The sequence below is a fragment of the Phyllobates terribilis genome, unplaced genomic scaffold (assembly GCF_046119375.1).
Source record: "Phyllobates terribilis strain yellow unplaced genomic scaffold, ASM4611937v1 Scaffold_5__5_contigs__length_657084704, whole genome shotgun sequence".
Lineage (NCBI taxonomy): Eukaryota > Metazoa > Chordata > Amphibia > Anura > Dendrobatidae > Phyllobates > Phyllobates terribilis.
Window position 1 is genome coordinate 616333913 of NW_027362765.1, and position 18875 is coordinate 616352787.

Here is an 18875-nt window from a genome sequence, read left to right on the forward strand (position 1 = left end):
CCTCAGGCCTCGGTCTCCGGCACTCACCCAGCGCGTGAGAACGTAGATCTCAGGTCCCGGACTCTCTTGTCTCCGGTCCGCCTCGTCTGACGTCAGCAGCACTAGAGCAGGGAGCAAGGCGGCTGCAGGAACCGGCCACCACAGCACAAGGAACCTGGATAGGCGAGTGTCCCAATGGGCTCAATGTCTGGTGCTTCCAATGCCGAAGCCCTCGGTGTCCCCCTGCTCTGGATATGAACCCTGGTAAGATCAGGTCCGTCCAGTGGATTTCTCCAGGGGGCTGCGGACTTGGCGTGTGGCGGTCTAGGATAGGTCGAGGCTTCAGGCCGTCTGGTAGGCTTCAGACCACTTCAGCAACGTAGCGACTCCGACTCACTTTTATAAACACCTATACAGGTGTATAGGGTGGCGGATGGAGGTTAAAAGCCTTTGTATTTGAAGGATTATAAGCTGCTGGACAGGGAGCTCACTCCTTCAGTTGCCCCCTAAACCTTTTTTTATTTCTAATAAAGAAATGTTTAAAAACTGATCTTGATGTAAAGTAAGCATGTGGCAAATGTTGTTAATTATTTTTAGTGTTTCGACTAACTGTTTTAAGCGCATAAAAATTCAACGTTAGAAAATTACAAATTTTTCCAAATTTTCATAAAATGTCCAATTTTTCATAAATAAACTTGGCTAGGTATTTGCATTGGCAGTTACCAATTTACTTTGCATAAGGAATTGCAATGCTGGGATATTTGGAAGCAATGGCGCTTCGTTCAGTAACTCCTGTGTTCAACTTTTCTTCAGCATCATTTAAAAATGTTTTATCTCATGAATCAATTGTTTTATATGTTATGCATTTTTAAGCCTATTGCTGTATTTTATTCTTTTGAACATTTAGGTTGTCCCTGCTATTATGGAACGAATTGGAAATAATCCTCGATTCAACAGAGCAGAGGTGAGGTTTTAGACCGACGTGTAGAAGTAGTCTTTTGTCATGACAGTATGTCCACTTCATTTGGGGCAGGGATTTGATTTTTACACTTATTTGTCCTTGTGAAAGCCTTTGAGAAATATTCCCCTTTATGAAAAAATGTTGCAGTGAAAGCAATCCATTAATCCAACACTACATTCTGCCAGCGCCTTTCCTCCAGTCACCACAAGTGTTATTTAGAAGGTTGGAATCAGTTTTTCCATACCTACATTAAACATGTCAGTACGTTCTTGCTTCTAGTGTCTTTTGAGAACCCTCACAGCTCATCACATTAACATATATAAAAAATGTACTATTTTAAAATAACTTGAAAATGTAAAAGGAAATTGAAAGTATTAAAGCAGATCTGTGAGTGTAATATGCTCCCAAATTTGAGGTCAGCATATTCCAGCTAAGCCTACTTACTTTTATTAACCAGGACGGCCCCTGGCCAGAGACTGACTAGCATGCATGTTCTTAATACCAGAGATCCCAGTAGGTGGTGTTGGCTCACAATCATTTCATAACTCTTTGCTCTAACACAGCTTACTGCTCTACACGTTTCACTATATAATCTAAAACCTAATAAAGCCTACAAAAGCGTGTAAATATAAACCCATGTGAGTTGCCCCCTCAATAGAATTAATCATACATTTCAATGGAGTGTACAACACCTATATACTGTATGTATATAAGTACTATAATGAAAACCAATTGGGGGGTGTTGTTTGAGCAAAATAAAAGTTTGGATTGGTAAAAAATAATGGACTTAGTTCTAGGTACCTACCGCACCCCCTGGGTCCAGCACAATTTGCTCTGACGGCTTAGCAGAGACCTGAAGTGATGTCCCCTTTCTACCACTGTCTAGCTGACCAAGATCGTTTGACTTGACCAAGTAAATAGGTTAATCTTTTGGCAATCATTGCAAACGTTCTGCATCTGAAGTTGACAGACAGTACTAAAGAAGCAAGTTAGCCAAAGCCAGTAGAATGCCAGTTCTTATGCGTTGTGAGTAATAATGATCCCCATACTCATTTGACTAACTTCATCCGAACCCCCAGGTGGGATTGGCCAACAGCCAAATATGTATGGGAGTCTCCCCGAGAGATGTGAGGAGACAAAAAAAAATGATCCGGAATGTCTCATTTCGACTGCTGATCTTTGTTATTTAAAGGGGTTGTCCAGTACTTTATATTACCCCCCCCCCTACCCCTCAATGTATGCCCCTGGGGCCCCTAAGGATTTTTATAATTACCTTACATTGCAGATACTGCCTGTGAGCGGCGCTATCACTGACCGCTCACAGGCATCACGTGACCCCTGGCTGCAGCCGGCTCTGACATCCGCTGACGTCACAACAAGTGCTAGCAGCAGCCGGGGGTCTCTGTCTTCTGCACGGTGGCTGCTGGGCTGTGGGCGGGATTACCCCCCCCCCCGCATCACACCTGGCATCCACCTCTCACTCTGCCTGTCCCCATTCATTGGGAAAGCACACAGTGGATGCTGGGTGTGACGCAGGGAGGTAACCCCACCCACAACCCAGCAGCCACCGCTGGGAGTCACGCCTCACTTGTTGTGACGTCAGCGCGGGGGCACGTGATGCCTGTGATAAGCCAGTGATAGCGCCGCTCACAGGCAGTATCTGCAACGGAAGGTATTTACAAAAAGTCTTAGGGGCCCCGGGGGGATACATTGGGGGGTAATATAAAGTACTGGACAAATTCTTTAAGAGATGGCTGCCTGCTGAACTATTGATCGGCCGACAACTATCAACTATAACAAATGCTGCCTTTTAGGCCACATTCACATGTTCAGTATTTAATCTGTATTTCACATCTGGTTTTGGCTTACAAATACTAAAAGTGGGTGACAAATACAGAAGTGGTGACTTGTTTCTGTTAGACTTTTTCTCTGATTGTTCCACTCCTGGTTTTGGATTACAAATACTGATGTAAATTACTGAACATGTGAACGTGTCCTTAAGTCGAGAAATCAGTCTCTGAAGAGTCACAGTGCATAAGACGAGGTTATGAGATGTGAGACTAATTCATGTGGAACAGAAAAAGTATATAATCATGCAGCAGTCAGTTTAAAATAAATTCATATTGAAAAAGACCTTTTTTACCAGATATACACTGTTTGCACAATTATTAGGTAGTTTGTATTTTTGATGACTCATTTTATTACTAAACAACTACAGCAGTGTCAGTCAATCCAAATGGTTAATTAACCTGAATATTTTGGGAAAGTAAAAGTGAGGTTTTCTCTTTCTTAGGAGAATATCTGTATGCATAATTATTGGACAGCTATTAATGCAGGATTATTATGGAACTAAATGAAAACCGTAAATTTTCCTTCTCAATTTTTTATTTTAATCTGTTACAGTTATAATAACCAAATAACTTAATGTCCAAAATACATTGCTGACATTACATAAATATCATTTACCAAAAAAAACACACTTCTTTTCAATACCAATCATAAGCCTTACATCCAAGGAGTCTTGTCAGTTTCTTAATCTGTTGACGATCAACTTTTTGGGCAGTACCAAACCCAGCCTCCCAAACACTGTTCACAGTGGTTCTATAATTATTATTCAAACAACAAGTGTAATGTGGATAAAAGGACCATATCCCCTAATCTATATGGGAAACTCCATATTTTTGTAGGACTTATATGGATTGTGAAGTCCCAAACCCCACAAAGAAAAAAAAATAGAAAATATATAATAATATGTATCAAATTGTATTGTATATCAAAAAAATTCAAAGTACACAATAATGATGTATTAAAAAAACAAGATCAGAGGTGAATACTCAAAAAATAAAGGGGCACAGGGGGCACAATGACATGTATGGAAGGGTAGCAGGTAATAAAATTGGATATGGTTGATGGGGTCCTGAGTTCAAATCCCACCAATGACAACATCTGCAAGGAGTTAGTATGTTCTCCCCGTGATTGCGTGGGTTTTCTCTGGATTCTTCGATTTCCCCCCACACTCCAAAGACATACTGATAGGGAATGTAGATTGAGTAGGGACCGTGCCGATAATGTCTGTAAATTATCTGAATTATAAAGCGCTGTGGAATATGTTGGTGCTATATACAGTACAGACCAAAAATTTGGACACACCTTCTCATTTAAAGATTTTTCCGTATTTTCATGACTTTGAAAATTGTACATTCACACTGAAGGCATCAAAACTATGAATTAACACACGTGGAATTATATACTTAACAAAAAAGTGTGAAACAACTGAAAATATGTCTTATATTCTAGGTTCTTCAAAGTAGCCACCTTTTGCTTTGATGACTGCTTTGCACACTCTTGGCATTCTCTTGATGAGCTTCAAGAGGTAGTCACCGGAAATAGTTTTCACTTCACAGGTGTGCCCTGTCAGGTTTAATAAGTCGGATTTCTTGCCTTATAAATTGGGTTGGGACCATCAGTTGTGTTGTGCAGAAGTCAGGTGGATACACCGCTGATAGTCCTACTAAATAGACTGTTCGAATTTGTATTATGGCAACAAAAAAGCAGCTAAGTAAAGAAAAACGAGTGGCCATCATTACTTTAAGAAATGAAGGTCAGTCAGTCTGAAAATTGGGCAAACTTTGAAAGTGTCCCCAAGTGCAGTTGCAAAAACCATCAAGCGCTACAAAGAAACTGGCTCACATGAGGACCGCCCCAGGAAAGGAAGACCAAGAGTCACCTCTGCTTCTGAGGATAAGTTTGCCCAATTTTTCGGACTGACTGACCTTCATTTCTTAAAGTAATGATGGCCACTCGTTTTTCTTTACTTAGCTGCTTTTTTGTTGCCATAATACAAATTCGAACAGTCTATTCAGTAGGACTATCAGCTGTGTATCCACCTGCCTTCTGCACAACACAACTGATGGTCCCAACCCCATTTATAAGGCAAGAAATCCCACTTATTAAACCTGACAGGGCACACCTGTGAAGTGAAAACCATTTCCGGTGACTACCTCTTGAAGCTCATCAAGAGAATGCCAAGAGTGTGCAAAGCAGTCATCAAAGCAAAAGGTGGCTACTTTGAAGAACCTAGAATATAAGACATATTTTCAGTGGTTTCACACTTTTTTGTTAAGTATATAATTCCACATGTGTTAATTCATAGTTTTGATGCCTTCAGTGTGAATGTACAATTTTCATAGTCATGAAAATACAGAAAAATCTTTAAATGAGAAGGTGTGTCCAAACTTTTGGTCTGTGCTGTACATACATACATACACACACAAACAAACATATATACACACACACACACACACACACATATATATACACACACACACATACACACACATACGTACCCCGGCAGAATTTTTGCTTTCTTGGCCTTGTTTCAGAGAATATTAATGAAGATAAAAAAAAGTTTTTCCCCCTCTCATGGTTATTGGTTGGGTGAAGCCATTTATTGTCAAACTACTGTGTTTTCTGTTTTTAAATCTTTATGACAAACAAAAACATCCAAATGACCCTGATAAAAAGTTTACATACCCCAGTTCTTAATACCGTGTATTACCCCCTTTAACATCAATGACAGCTTTAAGTCTTTTGTGGTAGTTGTGGATGAGGTTCTTTATTTTCTCAGATTGTAAAGCTGCCCATTCTCCTTGACAAAAAGCCTCCAGTTCCTGTAAATTCCTGGGCTGTCTAGCATGAACTGCGCGCTTGAGATCTTCCCAGAGTGGCTTAACAATATTGAGGTCAGGAGACTGAGATGGCCACTCCCGAACCTTCACTTTGTTCTGCTGTAGCCAATGACAGGTCGACTTGGTCTTGTGTTTTGGATGTCATGTTGGAATGTCTTAGTACGTCCCATGCGCAGCTTCCAGGCTGATGAGTGCAAATTTGCCTCCAGTATTTGCTGATAAGGTGCTTTCCTTCATTATTCATCTTTCCTTCAACTTTTACAAATGCCTTTGTAGCTCACACATCACCAAAACATCAGCGATTCACTTCCGTGCTTTAGAGTAGGAATGGTGTTCCGTTCATTATAGGCCTTGTTGACCTCTTTCCAAATGTAACGTTTATGGTTGTGGCCAAAAAGTTCAATTTTGGTCTCATCACTCCAAATTACCATGTTCCAGAAGTTTTGAGGCTTGTCCCAGTGCTGTTTTGAGTATTGTAGGCGAAATACTTTGTGGCATTTGCGCAGTAATAGCTTTCTTCTGGCGACTCAACCATGCAGCCCATTTTTCTTCAAGTGCCTCCTTATTGTGCATCTTGAAACAGCCACACCACTAGTTTTCAGAGAGTCCTGAATTTCAGCTGATGTTATTTGTGGGTTTTTCTTTGCATCCCGGACAATTTTCCTCGCTGTTGTGGCTGATTTTCAATTTGTTAATCACAGTTTAAGCTGCTGACTGGCATTATAAATTCCTTGGATATCTTTTTGTATCCCTTTCCTGTGTTATACCGTTCAACTACCTTTTTCCCGTAGATCCGTTGACAATTCTTTTGCTTTCTCCATAACTCACAATCCAGAAACGTAAGTGGCTGGATGCAAGGTCGGCGTCAGCACCCGGGCAAGTGCCGGGGCCCTGAGCAGGCGGGGGGCCTACTCACGGTCGGGCACCGCTCCGGGCTATGGGCGGAGGAGAGCGGTGCCAGCGCCCGCCCTTCTCCCCTGCTTGCTCAGGGCCCCTGCAGCCGAATACTTACCTCTCGCTGTGCGTCCGCAAATCCGCCGTCTTCCTGCTGTGCGCTTTCTGTGACGTCTCAAGTCAGACGGTGCAGTGACGTCTTTCCACCACGCCCTCCCCTGAGCCATCACAGGCAGCGCAGAGCGGGAAGACGCCAACGACGCTGGAGTCCAGACCTGAGCAGCGGCAGCAGGTGAGGAGGAGTGAGGTGAGTATTTGTGTTTTTTTTTTTTTTAATGTATGGAGGCATGGGTCATTATATGGGGGATGACATCCTGCATGGGGCATTATATGGGGAGGTGACATCCTGCATAGGGCATTATAAAGAGGGGGAGTGACATCCTGCATGGGGCATTTTAATGAGAGGGGGTGACATCTCGCATTGGGCATTATAAAGAGAGGGGGGTGATATCCTGCATGGGGCATTATAGGGGGGGGAAAGGGGCATCCTGCATAGGGCATCATATAGGGGGAAAGGGACATCCTGCATGGGGCATTATATGGTGGGGAAAGGGACATCCTGCTTGGTGCATTATATGGTGGGGAAAGGGACATCCTGCATGGGGCATTATATGGGGGGGAGAGGGGCCATCCCGCATGGGGTATTATATGGGGGGGAGGGACATCCTGCATGGGGCATTATATGGGGGTGACATCCTGCATGGGGCATTATATAGGGGGTGACATCCTGCATGGGGCATTATATAGGGGGTGACATCCTGCATGGGACATTATATAGGGCGTGACATCCTGCATGGGGCATTATTTGGGGGGGTGACATCCTGCATAGGGCATTATAAGGGGGGAACACCTTGCATAGGATATTATGTGGGGGGAACAGCCTGCATGGAGCATTATATGGAGGCCAGTATCCTGTATGGAGCATTATAAGGGGACCAGTATCCTGTACGGAGCAATATATGGGGGCCAGTATCCTGTACGGAGCGTTTTATGGAGGTCAGTATTCTGTATGGAGCATTATATGGGGGCCAGTATTCTGTATGGAACATTATATGGGGGCCAGTATTCCGTATAGAGCATTTTATGGGTGCCAGTATTCTGTATGGACCATTTTATGAGGGCCAGTATTCTGTATGGACCATTTTATGGGGTCCTGTATACTGTGTGGAGCAATTTGCAAGTTTCTGAGCTATTGTGGAATTTACAATAGATATCGCTCATGTAATGTAAGAAGTGAAATCTTTGCATTGTACTATATATATATTTCTCTGCGGTATCTGTGCATCATGATTCGTGGTATGTGTTAAAGGGGCCCACTTAGACTCTTTCGTCCGGGGCCCAGAAAAACCTGGAGCCGGCCCTGGCTGGATGAAAGATGCAAGAGTCTGTCTAGATCCCAGAAACTCACTCAGCTTTTATGCACACACACTAATTACAAGCAAACAGGTCATAGGTGAGGCTGCTACCTTTAGTAGCCATTCAAACCCATTTGTGTCAAATAAATTCTGAGCATGTTATCAGGCCATAATCACCAGGGTATGTGAACTTTTTTGATCAGGGTCATTTGGATGTTTTTGGTTGTCATTAAGATTTAACCCCTTTCTGACATGGGGTGAACTAATACGTATCTGTGCCCTGGGCCTTATGGAACAGATACGTATTAGCATGCCTTGACGATTTCGCCCGCACAGAGGCTGTGCGGGTGTGATCGCCGCTGGGTGTCAGCTGATTGTCACAGCTGACACCTGGTACTTTGTGCTTGGAGCGGTCCCGCACCGCTCCCAGCACATTAACCCCCAAATCATGTTCAGTGCACGATCAAAGTAACTTCTCCCTGTGCAGCGCTGACAGGCTGTAATAGCACCGGGATGCTGCTGCATTCCTATGCTATACAGCCGATCAGACTGAAAAAAGTGAAAGCCCCATAGTGGGGCAAAGTATAAAAGTTCCAAAAGTGTCAGAAAGTGAAAAAAAAAAAATTCTAAAAAAAATATTTAAAAAAAATGAAAAAAATAATCCCCAAAAAATAAAAATTTATTCTACTCATGAATAAATATTATTATGAAAAAAACAAAATAATAAAAGTACACATATTTGGTATCGCTGCATCCAGAACGACCTGACCTATAACACTGTCCCACTAGTTAACCCCTTTAGTGAACACGTTAAAAAAAATAAATGAAAACAAAGCAAAAAACGATGCTTTATCATCATACCGCCAAACAAAAAATGGAATAAAACGCGATCAAAAAGACGAATGTAAACAAAAATGGTACCACTGAAAACTTTATCTTGTCCCGCAAAAAAGTTATAGCTCTCAGAATAAAGCAATGCAAAAAAAATATTTTTTCTATAAAATAGTTTTTATTGTGTAAAAGCGCCAAAACATAAAAAAATATAAATGTGATACCGCTGTAAACGTACTGACCCGAAGAATACCGCTGCCTTATCAATTTTACCCCACGCGGAACGGCATAAAACCCCCCCAAAAAAAACTATTCCGAAATTGTTGGTTTTTGTTTATTCTGCATCCCAAAAATTGGTATAGAAAGTGATCAAAAAATGTCACTTGCCTGAAAATGGTACCAATAAAAACGTCAACTCGTCCCGCAAAAAACAAGCCATCACATGACTCTGTCAGCCGAAATATGCAAAAATTATAGCTCTCAAAATATGGCGATGCAAAAACTAGTCTTTGCAAAAAAAATGTCTTTTATTGTGTGACAGCTATCATTCATAAATACCGATATGAATCTGGCAACTCTGTAATCGCACCGACCCGAAGAATAAAGTCATCTTATCACTTACACCGCATGAGAAACGGCGTAAAAAATAAACTCTAGGGTTAGGGTTGTGCTGGGGTTAGGGTTGTGTTGGGGTTGGAATTTTTTCAAAAGTAAAGAAAAAAAAAAGATCACTATATGGCGACTAGTGTTGAGCGCAAGTGCTTGCTACTTGAGTTTGCATCGGGTTCTGGGGTATGCACAGAGTATCGCGGGTGCTCGAGTGACATACTCGAGTCTCCGCCCCATATGCTTCACTGCCAAAAATACCTTGCGGGGATCGCCTGCCATACACGAGCGATCCCTGCATGTTTTTTTGGGGTGTCTAACATCTGTGAAACATGCGGGCGGGGACTCGAGCATGTCACTCGAGCACCCGCGATACATGGTGCATAGTCGAGTACCCGATGCAAACTCAAGTAGCGAGCACTTGCTCTCAAGACTATTGACAACTTATTCAATACGATAACCTAATGTTAACAATTTCTGTGTCGTACCTCTGGATTCAAAATGTTCACTATACCCCTTGATAAAATCCTTGAGGGGTCTAATTTCCAAAATGGGGTCACTTGTGGGGGGTTTCCATTGTTTAGGCACATCAGGGGCTCTCCAAACGCGACATGGCGTCCACTGTCAATTCCAGCCAATTTTGCATTCATAAAGTCACACAGTGCTCCTTCCCTTCTGAACCCTGCCGTGCGCCCAAACAGTGTATTTTCCCCACATATGGGGCATCAGCGTTCTCAGGAGAAATTGCACTAAAGTTTTTGGGGTCCATTTTCTCCTCTTACCCTTGTGAAAATAAAAAAATTTGGGGCTAAAACATCATTTTTGTGGAAAAAGTTAGATTTTTTTATTTTCACGGCTCCATGTTATAAACTTCTGTGAAGCACCTGGGGGTTCAGGGTGCTCACCGCACATCTAGATAAGTTCTCTGAGGGGTCTAGTTTTCTAAATGGTGTCACTTGTAGGTTGTAGGGGGTTTCCATTGTTTAGGCACATCAGGGGCTCTCCAGACGCGACATGGCGTCAGCTAATTATTCAAGCAAATTTTACATTCATAAAGTCAAATGGCGCTCCTTACCTTCCTAGCCCTGCTGTGCGACCAAACAGTGGTTTGCCTCCACATATGGGGTATTGGCATGCTCAGGAGAAATTGCACAACAGATTTTGGGGTCCATTTTTTCCTGTTACCCTTGCAAAAATAAAAAATTGGAGTCTAAAGTAAGATTTTTGTGAAAAAAGTTCAATGTTAATTTTTTTCTTCCACATTCCAAAAATTCCTGTGACGTACCTGAAGGGTTGATAAACTTCTTGCATGTGGTTTTGAGCACCTTGAGGGGTGCAGTTTTTGGAATGGTGTCACTTTAAGGTATTTTGTCATAAAGGCCCCTCAAAGTCACTTCAAATCTGATGTGGTCTCTAAAAATGGTTTTGTAAATTTTGTTGGGAAAATTAGAAATCGCTGGTCAACTTTTAACCCTTATAACTTTGTAACAGTTTAAAAAAAAAAATAATAATAATAATTTTTGCTGATGTAAAGTAGACATGTGGTAAACGTTATTTATTAACTATTTTGTGTGACATATCTCTGATTTAAGGGCATGAAAATTCTAAATTTGAAAAATTGAGAAATTGAGAAATTTTTGCCACATTTCCATTTTTTTCACAAATAAACGCAAGTCATATCGAAGAAATGTTACCACTATCATGAAGTACAATATGTCACGAAAAAACATTCTCAGAATCAGGGGGATCCATTGAAGCGTTCCAGAGTAATTACCTCACAAAGTGACAGTGGTCAGAATTGTAAAAATTGGCCTGGTCATTAACGTGCAAACCACCCTCGGGGGTAAAGGGGTTAAAAAGAGAAAACACAGTAGTTTGACAATAAATGTCTTCACCCAATCAATAACCATGAGTGGAGAAAAATATTTTTTGTTATCATTCATATTCTCTGAAACAAGGCCAAGAAAGGAAAAATTCTGCAACAGACACACAACCAAACCTCAGTAATAGTCTATACAGAAAAAGGCAGCACTCCAATCTTCATAAAAAAATTGTGGTTTATTGACAAACAGTCATGGTAACAGTGGCAACGTTTCGTTCCTATTGAGGAAATTTCTCAAGCAGTGCTCAATACATCAAGTGGACAATATATATGCTTTACAATTAAGATAATTTCAATTACAATTATCATAAAAGGCTCATAAAAAGTTCTTTCCTTCAGTGCATATAGTGTTAAAGTGCATCATAGTGCTAACATAGTTAATAAGGCAACTCATTACATGATCCATTTTATATTATATACTTTAAAAAACATCACATCAACAATGATCTTAAATCATTAAATATATATTTATTTACTAGCTATTGAACCCGTTCTACGCCCTGGTGGTGAGCATTTTTATTGGTATACTGTCTCCCATGCTGGTATGTGCTGCCCCCCCTCTTGGTATTTGTGCCTCCCCCATCCTATCCCCACCATCCTATCCTGGTATGCATGGCACCCCTCATCCCCATCCCCATCCTGGTATGCATGGCACCCCTCATCCCCAATCCTGGTATGCATGGTACCCCTCACCCTCAATCCTGGTATGCATGGCACCCCTCACCCTCAATCCTGGTATGCATGGCACCCTTCACCCTCAATCCTGGTATGCATGGCACCCCTCACCCCCAATCCTGATATGCGTGGCAACCCTCACCCCCAATCCTGTTTTGCGTGGCAACCCTCACCCCCAATCCTGGTATGCGTGGCACCCCTCATCCCCATCCTGGTATGTGTGGTACTCCTCATCCCTATCCTGGTATGTATGGTACCCCTCATCCTGGTATGCATGGTCCCCTCACCCACATCCTAGTATGCATGGCACCCCTCATCCCCATCCTGGTATGCATGGCCCCTCATCTGAATCCTGGTATTCATGGCACTCCTCATCCCTACCCTGGTATGCATGGCACCCCTCATCCCCAATCCTGGTATGCATGGCACCCCTCATCCCCAATCCTGGTATGCATGGCACCCCTCATCCCCAATCCTGGTATGCATGGCACCCCTCATCCCCAATCCTGGTATGCATGGCACCCCTCATCCCCAATCCTGGTATGCATGGCACCCATCACACCCCAATCCTGGTATGCATGGCACCCCTCATCCCCAATCCTGGCATGCATGGCGCCCCTCATCCTGGTACGCATGTCTCCCTCAGCGTTATCCTAGTATGCATGGGCCCCTCACCCCCATCCTGGTATGCATGGTACCCCATCCCTCATCCCTATCCTGATATATATGGTACACCTCATCCTGGTATAGATGGTACCCCATCTCTTATCCTGGTATGCATGGTACCCCTCATCCCTATCCTGGTATGTATGGCCCCTCATCCGAATCCTGGTATGCATGGCACACCCACATCCCTATCATGGTATCCCTCATCCCTATCCTGGTATGCATGGCACCCACCATCCCCAATCCTGGTATGCATGGCACATCTCATCCCCAATCCTGATATGCATGACACCCCTCATCCCCAATCCTGGTATGCATGGCACCCATCACACCCCAATCCTGGTATGTATGGCACCCCTCATCCCCAATCCTGGCATGCATGGCGCCCCTCATCCTGGTACGCATGGCTCCCTCAGCGTTATCCTAATATGCATGGCCCCTCACCCCCATCCTGGTATGCATGGTACCCCATCCCTCATCCCTATCCTGATATATATGGTACACCTCATCCTGGTATAGATGGTACCCCATCCCTTATCCTGGTATGCATGGTACCCCTCATCCCTATCCTGGTATGTATGGCCCCTCATCCGAATCCTGGTATGCATGGCACCCCCACATCCCTATCCTGGTATGCATGGTATCCCTCATCCCTATCCTGGTATGCATGGCACCCCTCATCTCAATCCTGGTATGCATGGCACCCCTCATCTCCAATCCTGGTATGCATGGCACATCTCATCCCCAATCCTGATATGCATGACACCCCTCATCCCCAATCCTGGTATGCATGGCACCCCTCATCCCCAATCCTGGTATGCGTGGCAACTCTCACCCCCAATCCTGGTATGCGTGGCACCCCTCATCCCCAATCCTGGTATGCGTGGCACCCCTCATCCCCATCCTGGTATGTGTGGTACTCCTCATCCCTCATCCCTATCCTGGTATGTATGGTATCCCTCATCCTGGTATGCATGGTCCCCTCACCCACATCCTAGAATGCATGGCCCCTCATCCGAATCCTGGTATTCATGGCACTCCTCATCCCTACCCTGGTATGCATGGCACCCCTCATCCCCAATCCTGGTATGCATGGCACCCCTCATCCCCAATTCTGGTATGCATGGCACCCCTCATCCCCAATCCTGGTATGCATGGCACCCCTCATCCCCAATCCTGGTATGCATGGCACCCATCACACCCCAATCCTGGTATGCATGGCACCCCTCATCCCCAATCCTGGCATGCATGGCGCCCCTCATCTTGGTACGCATGGCTCCCTCAGCGTTATCCTAGTTTGCATGGGCCCCTCACCCCCATCCTGGTATGCATGGTACCCCATCCCTCATCCCTATCCTGATATATATGGTACACCTCATCCTGGTATAGATGGTACCCCATCCCTTATCCTGGTATGCATGGTACCCCTCATCCCTATCCTGGTATGTATGGCCCCTCATCCGAATCCTGGTATGCATGGCACCCCCACATTCCTATCATGGTATGCATGGTATCCCTCATCCCTATCCTGGTATGCATGGCACCCCTCATCTCAATCCTGGTATGCATGGCACCCACCATCCCCAATCCTGGTATGCATGGCACATCTCATCCCCAATCCTGATATGCATGACACCCCTCATCCCCAATCCTGGTATGCATGGCACCCATCACACCCCAATCCTGGTATGTATGGCACCCCTCATCCCCAATCCTGGCATGCATGGCGCCCCTCATCCTGGTACGCATGGCTCCCTCAGCGTTATCCTAATATGCATGGCCCCTCACCCCCATCCTGGTATGCATGGTACCCCATCCCTCATCCCTATCCTGATATATATGGTACACCTCATCCTGGTATAGATGGTACCCCATCCCTTATCCTGGTATGCATGGTACCCCTCATCCCTATCCTGGTATGTATGGCCCCTCATCCGAATCCTGGTATGCATGGCACCCCCACATCCCTATCCTGGTATGCATGGTATCCCTCATCCCTATCCTGGTATGCATGGCACCCCTCATCTCAATCCTGGTATGCATGGCACCCCTCATCTCCAATCCTGGTATGCATGGCACATCTCATCCCCAATCCTGATATGCATGACACCCCTCATCCCCAATCCTGGTATGCATGGCACCCCTCATCCCCAATCCTGGTATGCGTGGCAACTCTCACCCCCAATCCTGGTATGCGTGGCACCCCTCATCCCCAATCCTGGTATGCGTGGCACCCCTCATCCCCATCCTGGTATGTGTGGTACTCCTCATCCCTCATCCCTATCCTGGTATGTATGGTATCCCTCATCCTGGTATGCATGGTCCCCTCACCCACATCCTAGAATGCATGGCCCCTCATCCGAATCCTGGTATTCATGGCACTCCTCATCCCTACCCTGGTATGCATGGCACCCCTCATCCCCAATCCTGGTATGCATGGCACCCCTCATCCCCAATTCTGGTATGCATGGCACCCCTCATCCCCAATCCTGGTATGCATGGCACCCCTCATCCCCAATCCTGGTATGCATGGCACCCATCACACCCCAATCCTGGTATGCATGGCACCCCTCATCCCCAATCCTGGCATGCATGGCGCCCCTCATCTTGGTACGCATGGCTCCCTCAGCGTTATCCTAGTTTGCATGGGCCCCTCACCCCCATCCTGGTATGCATGGTACCCCATCCCTCATCCCTATCCTGATATATATGGTACACCTCATCCTGGTATAGATGGTACCCCATCCCTTATCCTGGTATGCATGGTACCCCTCATCCCTATCCTGGTATGTATGGCCCCTCATCCGAATCCTGGTATGCATGGCACCCCCACATTCCTATCATGGTATGCATGGTATCCCTCATCCCTATCCTGGTATGCATGGCACCCCTCATCTCAATCCTGGTATGCATGGCACCCACCATCCCCAATCCTGGTATGCATGGCACATCTCATCCCCAATCCTGATATGCATGACACCCCTCATCCCCAATCCTGGTATGCATGGCACCCATCACACCCCAATCTTGGTATGCATGGCACCCCTCATCCCCAATCCTGCCATGCATGGCGCCCCTCATCCTAGTACGCATGGCTCCCTCAGCGTTATCCTAGTATGCATGGGCCCCTCACCCCAATCCTGGTATGCATGGTACCCCATCCCTCATCCCTATCCTGATATATATGGTACACCTCATCCTGGTATAGATGGTACCCCATCCCTTATCCTGGTATGCATGGTACCCCTCATCCCTATCCTGGTATGTATGGCCCCTCATCCGAATCCTGGTATGCATGGCACCTCCACATCCCTATCCTGGTATGCATGGTATCCCTCATCCCTATCCTGGTATACATGGCACCCCTCATCTCAATCCTGGTATGCATGGCACCCACCATCCCCAATCCTGGTATGCATGGCACATCTCATCCCCAATCCTGATATGCATGACACCCCTCATCCCCAATCCTGGTATGCATGGCACCCCTCATCCCCAATACTGGTATGCATGGCACCCCTCATCCCCAATCCTGGTATGAATGGCACCCCTCATCCCCAATCCTGGTATGAATGGCACCCCTCATCCCCAGTCCTGGTATGTATGGCACCACTCATCCCCAATCCTGGTATGCATGGCACCCCTCATCCCCAATCCTGGTATGCATGGCACCCCTCATCCCCAATCCTGGTATTTGTGCTGCTCCCATCCTGTCCCCCCATCCTATCCTGGTATGCATGGTACCCCTGATCCCTCTCCTGGTATGCATGGCACCCCTCACCCCCAATCCTGGTATGCATGGCACCCCTCACCTCCCAATCCTGGTGTATATATGGCACCCCTCATCCCCATTCCTGGTATGCATGGTCCCCTCACCTCCAATCCTGCTATGCATGGTTCCCTCACCCCCCAATCCTGGTATGCATGGTACCCCTCATTCCCCAATAATGGTATGCATGTTACCCCTCATTCCCCAACCCTGTTATGCATGGTACCCCTCATCCCCCAATTGTCATATGTGTGGCCCCCTCACCACCCAATCCTGGTATGTATGGCACCCCTCATCCCTTTCACGCTGCACACATACAAAAAAACACTTACATTCACCTTTCTTCCCTGTGCTCCAGCGCTGCTGTGTCCTGTTCTGCCGGAGGCCGGGGGAGGAGTGCGGCGCTGAAGTACGCGCGTGTCCATACCTTGCTGTCCGGCGACATTTTGCTGAAGACAAAGTGCAAATGTGCCTTCAGTAAAATGGCGCCGGATAGCGCTATGCGCATGCTCCCATTCCGACGCCTTCACTCCTGCCCCAGTCTCCGGCGAAGAGAGGCGCCACTGCAACGCTCCTCCCGGTCAGTTAAGTATGTAAGTATGATGCCGGAGATCGCGGTATGCATTCAATGTCTATGCATACCGCGATCTCCGACGCCATACACACTCCTATAACTGCTCCATGCGTTCTTCTGTCTGGAGCCAGACTGCGCAGGCGTTTCACGCTTGTGCAGTCTATAAAGGCTTCAGACAGAGGGATGCTTGTAGCGTTATATTATAGATATATATTATACGGTTGTGCTCAAAAGTTTGCATACCCCGGCAGAATTTTTCCTTTCTTGGTCTTGTTTCAGATAATAGGAATAATAATGAAAATACTTTTTCTCCTCTCATGGTTATTGGTTGGGTGAAGCCATTTATTGTCAAACAACTGTGTTTTCTCTTTTTAAATCTTAATGACAACCAAAAACATCCAAATGACCCAGATCAAAAGTTCACATACCCCAGTTCTTAATACCGTGTATTGCCCCCTCTAACATCAATGACCGCTTGAAGTTTTTTCTCTGAAACAAGGCCAAGAAAGCAAAAACTCTGTTGAGGTATGTAAACTTTTGAGCACAACTGTGTGTGTAGAGCTCAGCCTTTAAAGACAGTTACAGAAAAGCAAGAATTGGGCTCCCGGCAGGTCAGTGATGAGTATAAAATCTAAAGTAAGACGTATATGAAAAATGCATAAAATAACATTGGCATTATCTTGCTAAAATAAAATAATGTGCGATCTTGTATCACAGTGTATGGGAAATGCATAAATGACAGTGACCATGATAATACTGATGCGTGATCCTGCAGGTGGACACCAGGTGCTGCTCCAGGACAGACCACAGAGAGGCAGCATCTGGCTTCAAAGGGGCAGGGATGGACTCGGAGAGTCAGGTCAGCCAATAACTGGTTATCTGGAGGAATGTATGCTGTACGGCTGGTTAGACGGAGTGGATACTGGAACAGTTACAGACAGGACAGGTTCAAGAACAGAGGACGGACTCTGGTATAGGGTCATGGGTGCAGTATCAGACTGGACTGGAGAGGAGAGGTTAGACGTACAAGTGCGGGAGAGGTGGATCATGACTAGGTATAGGCAGGACGATCAGGTTCAGGGAGCACGGATATAGAGACCTTTAAAACTAAGATGATGGTGTTCACACTAATCACTAAAGTTGCTCAGGCACCTTTCTATAGGGGAGGGTACCTTAAATATCTGTCTCCCAGCTATTGGCTGGGGACATTTCAGAAGTGTGCACACTGCCCCTTTAAAGAAGCGGGGAGCCCGCGCCCTAAGCAGACCCCTAGGAGACCTGCGCGCTATGCGCGCGTCCTCAGTTGCAAGCAGACATGTTGGCGAGAGGAGCTGCGTGGGTGAGCTTGGCAGCGTCCCTGCCAGGAGGAGGTATCGTGCAGGGATCCCGGCGCTGGCATTATACTATGGCACAATATCTTGAAAGGCCATGGAACAGAAAACCCTTTCGAATATTAGGCCTGTGGGTGTTTAATCTCTTATGAAGGGTTGAATAGTTCTCCCGATTTACTATTTTTTGCATGGGCACTCAATGAGTTAAATGATGAAATTAGATTGACATGTTATAAAGCTTTTTATTGGAAATATTTCATTACAATTGGAGGGAGAAAAATGTGTTCTTTTATGGCATATGGAAAAACAGCATAGACCTTTCGGTTTGCTGCATTTCGAAACCCCTTTAGGCCGCTCTGGAATTAAAGAAATTAGTATTATTGTTTAGTCTTAGTTTTGGGTACACAGTCCTGCCACATCAATTCCTAGTGACCTTCCCATTATATCTATCCCTTACCATTATAGATATACACATACATCACTACATATATAGAGAAGAATATACAATACTAAATAACTCACTCTGAGATGATTCATTCTCAGTAAGCATAAGTGAGCGCTGTTTGGGGATATGGAAGAGAGGAGATATTGGAATCGCGGGTGT

At 45.4% G+C, this 18875-nt stretch overlaps 1 protein-coding gene across 4 annotated transcripts in view; it reads left to right on the top strand.

The window, feature by feature from the left end:
* Nucleotides 1-18875, top strand: part of LOC141273761 (mitochondrial ribosome-associated GTPase 1-like) — a 332495-nt gene that overhangs the window by 119062 nt on the left and 194558 nt on the right. For 3 of the 4 annotated variants that reach the window (XM_073686095.1, XM_073686099.1, XM_073686098.1), the window contains one exon: nt 887-943. The exons of the other annotated variant lie outside the window; for it this stretch is intronic. In XM_073686095.1, coding sequence (XP_073542196.1) covers nt 887-943 — 57 coding nt within the window. The remainder of the gene's footprint in view (nt 1-886; nt 944-18875) is intronic. 4 annotated transcript variants of the gene reach the window in all.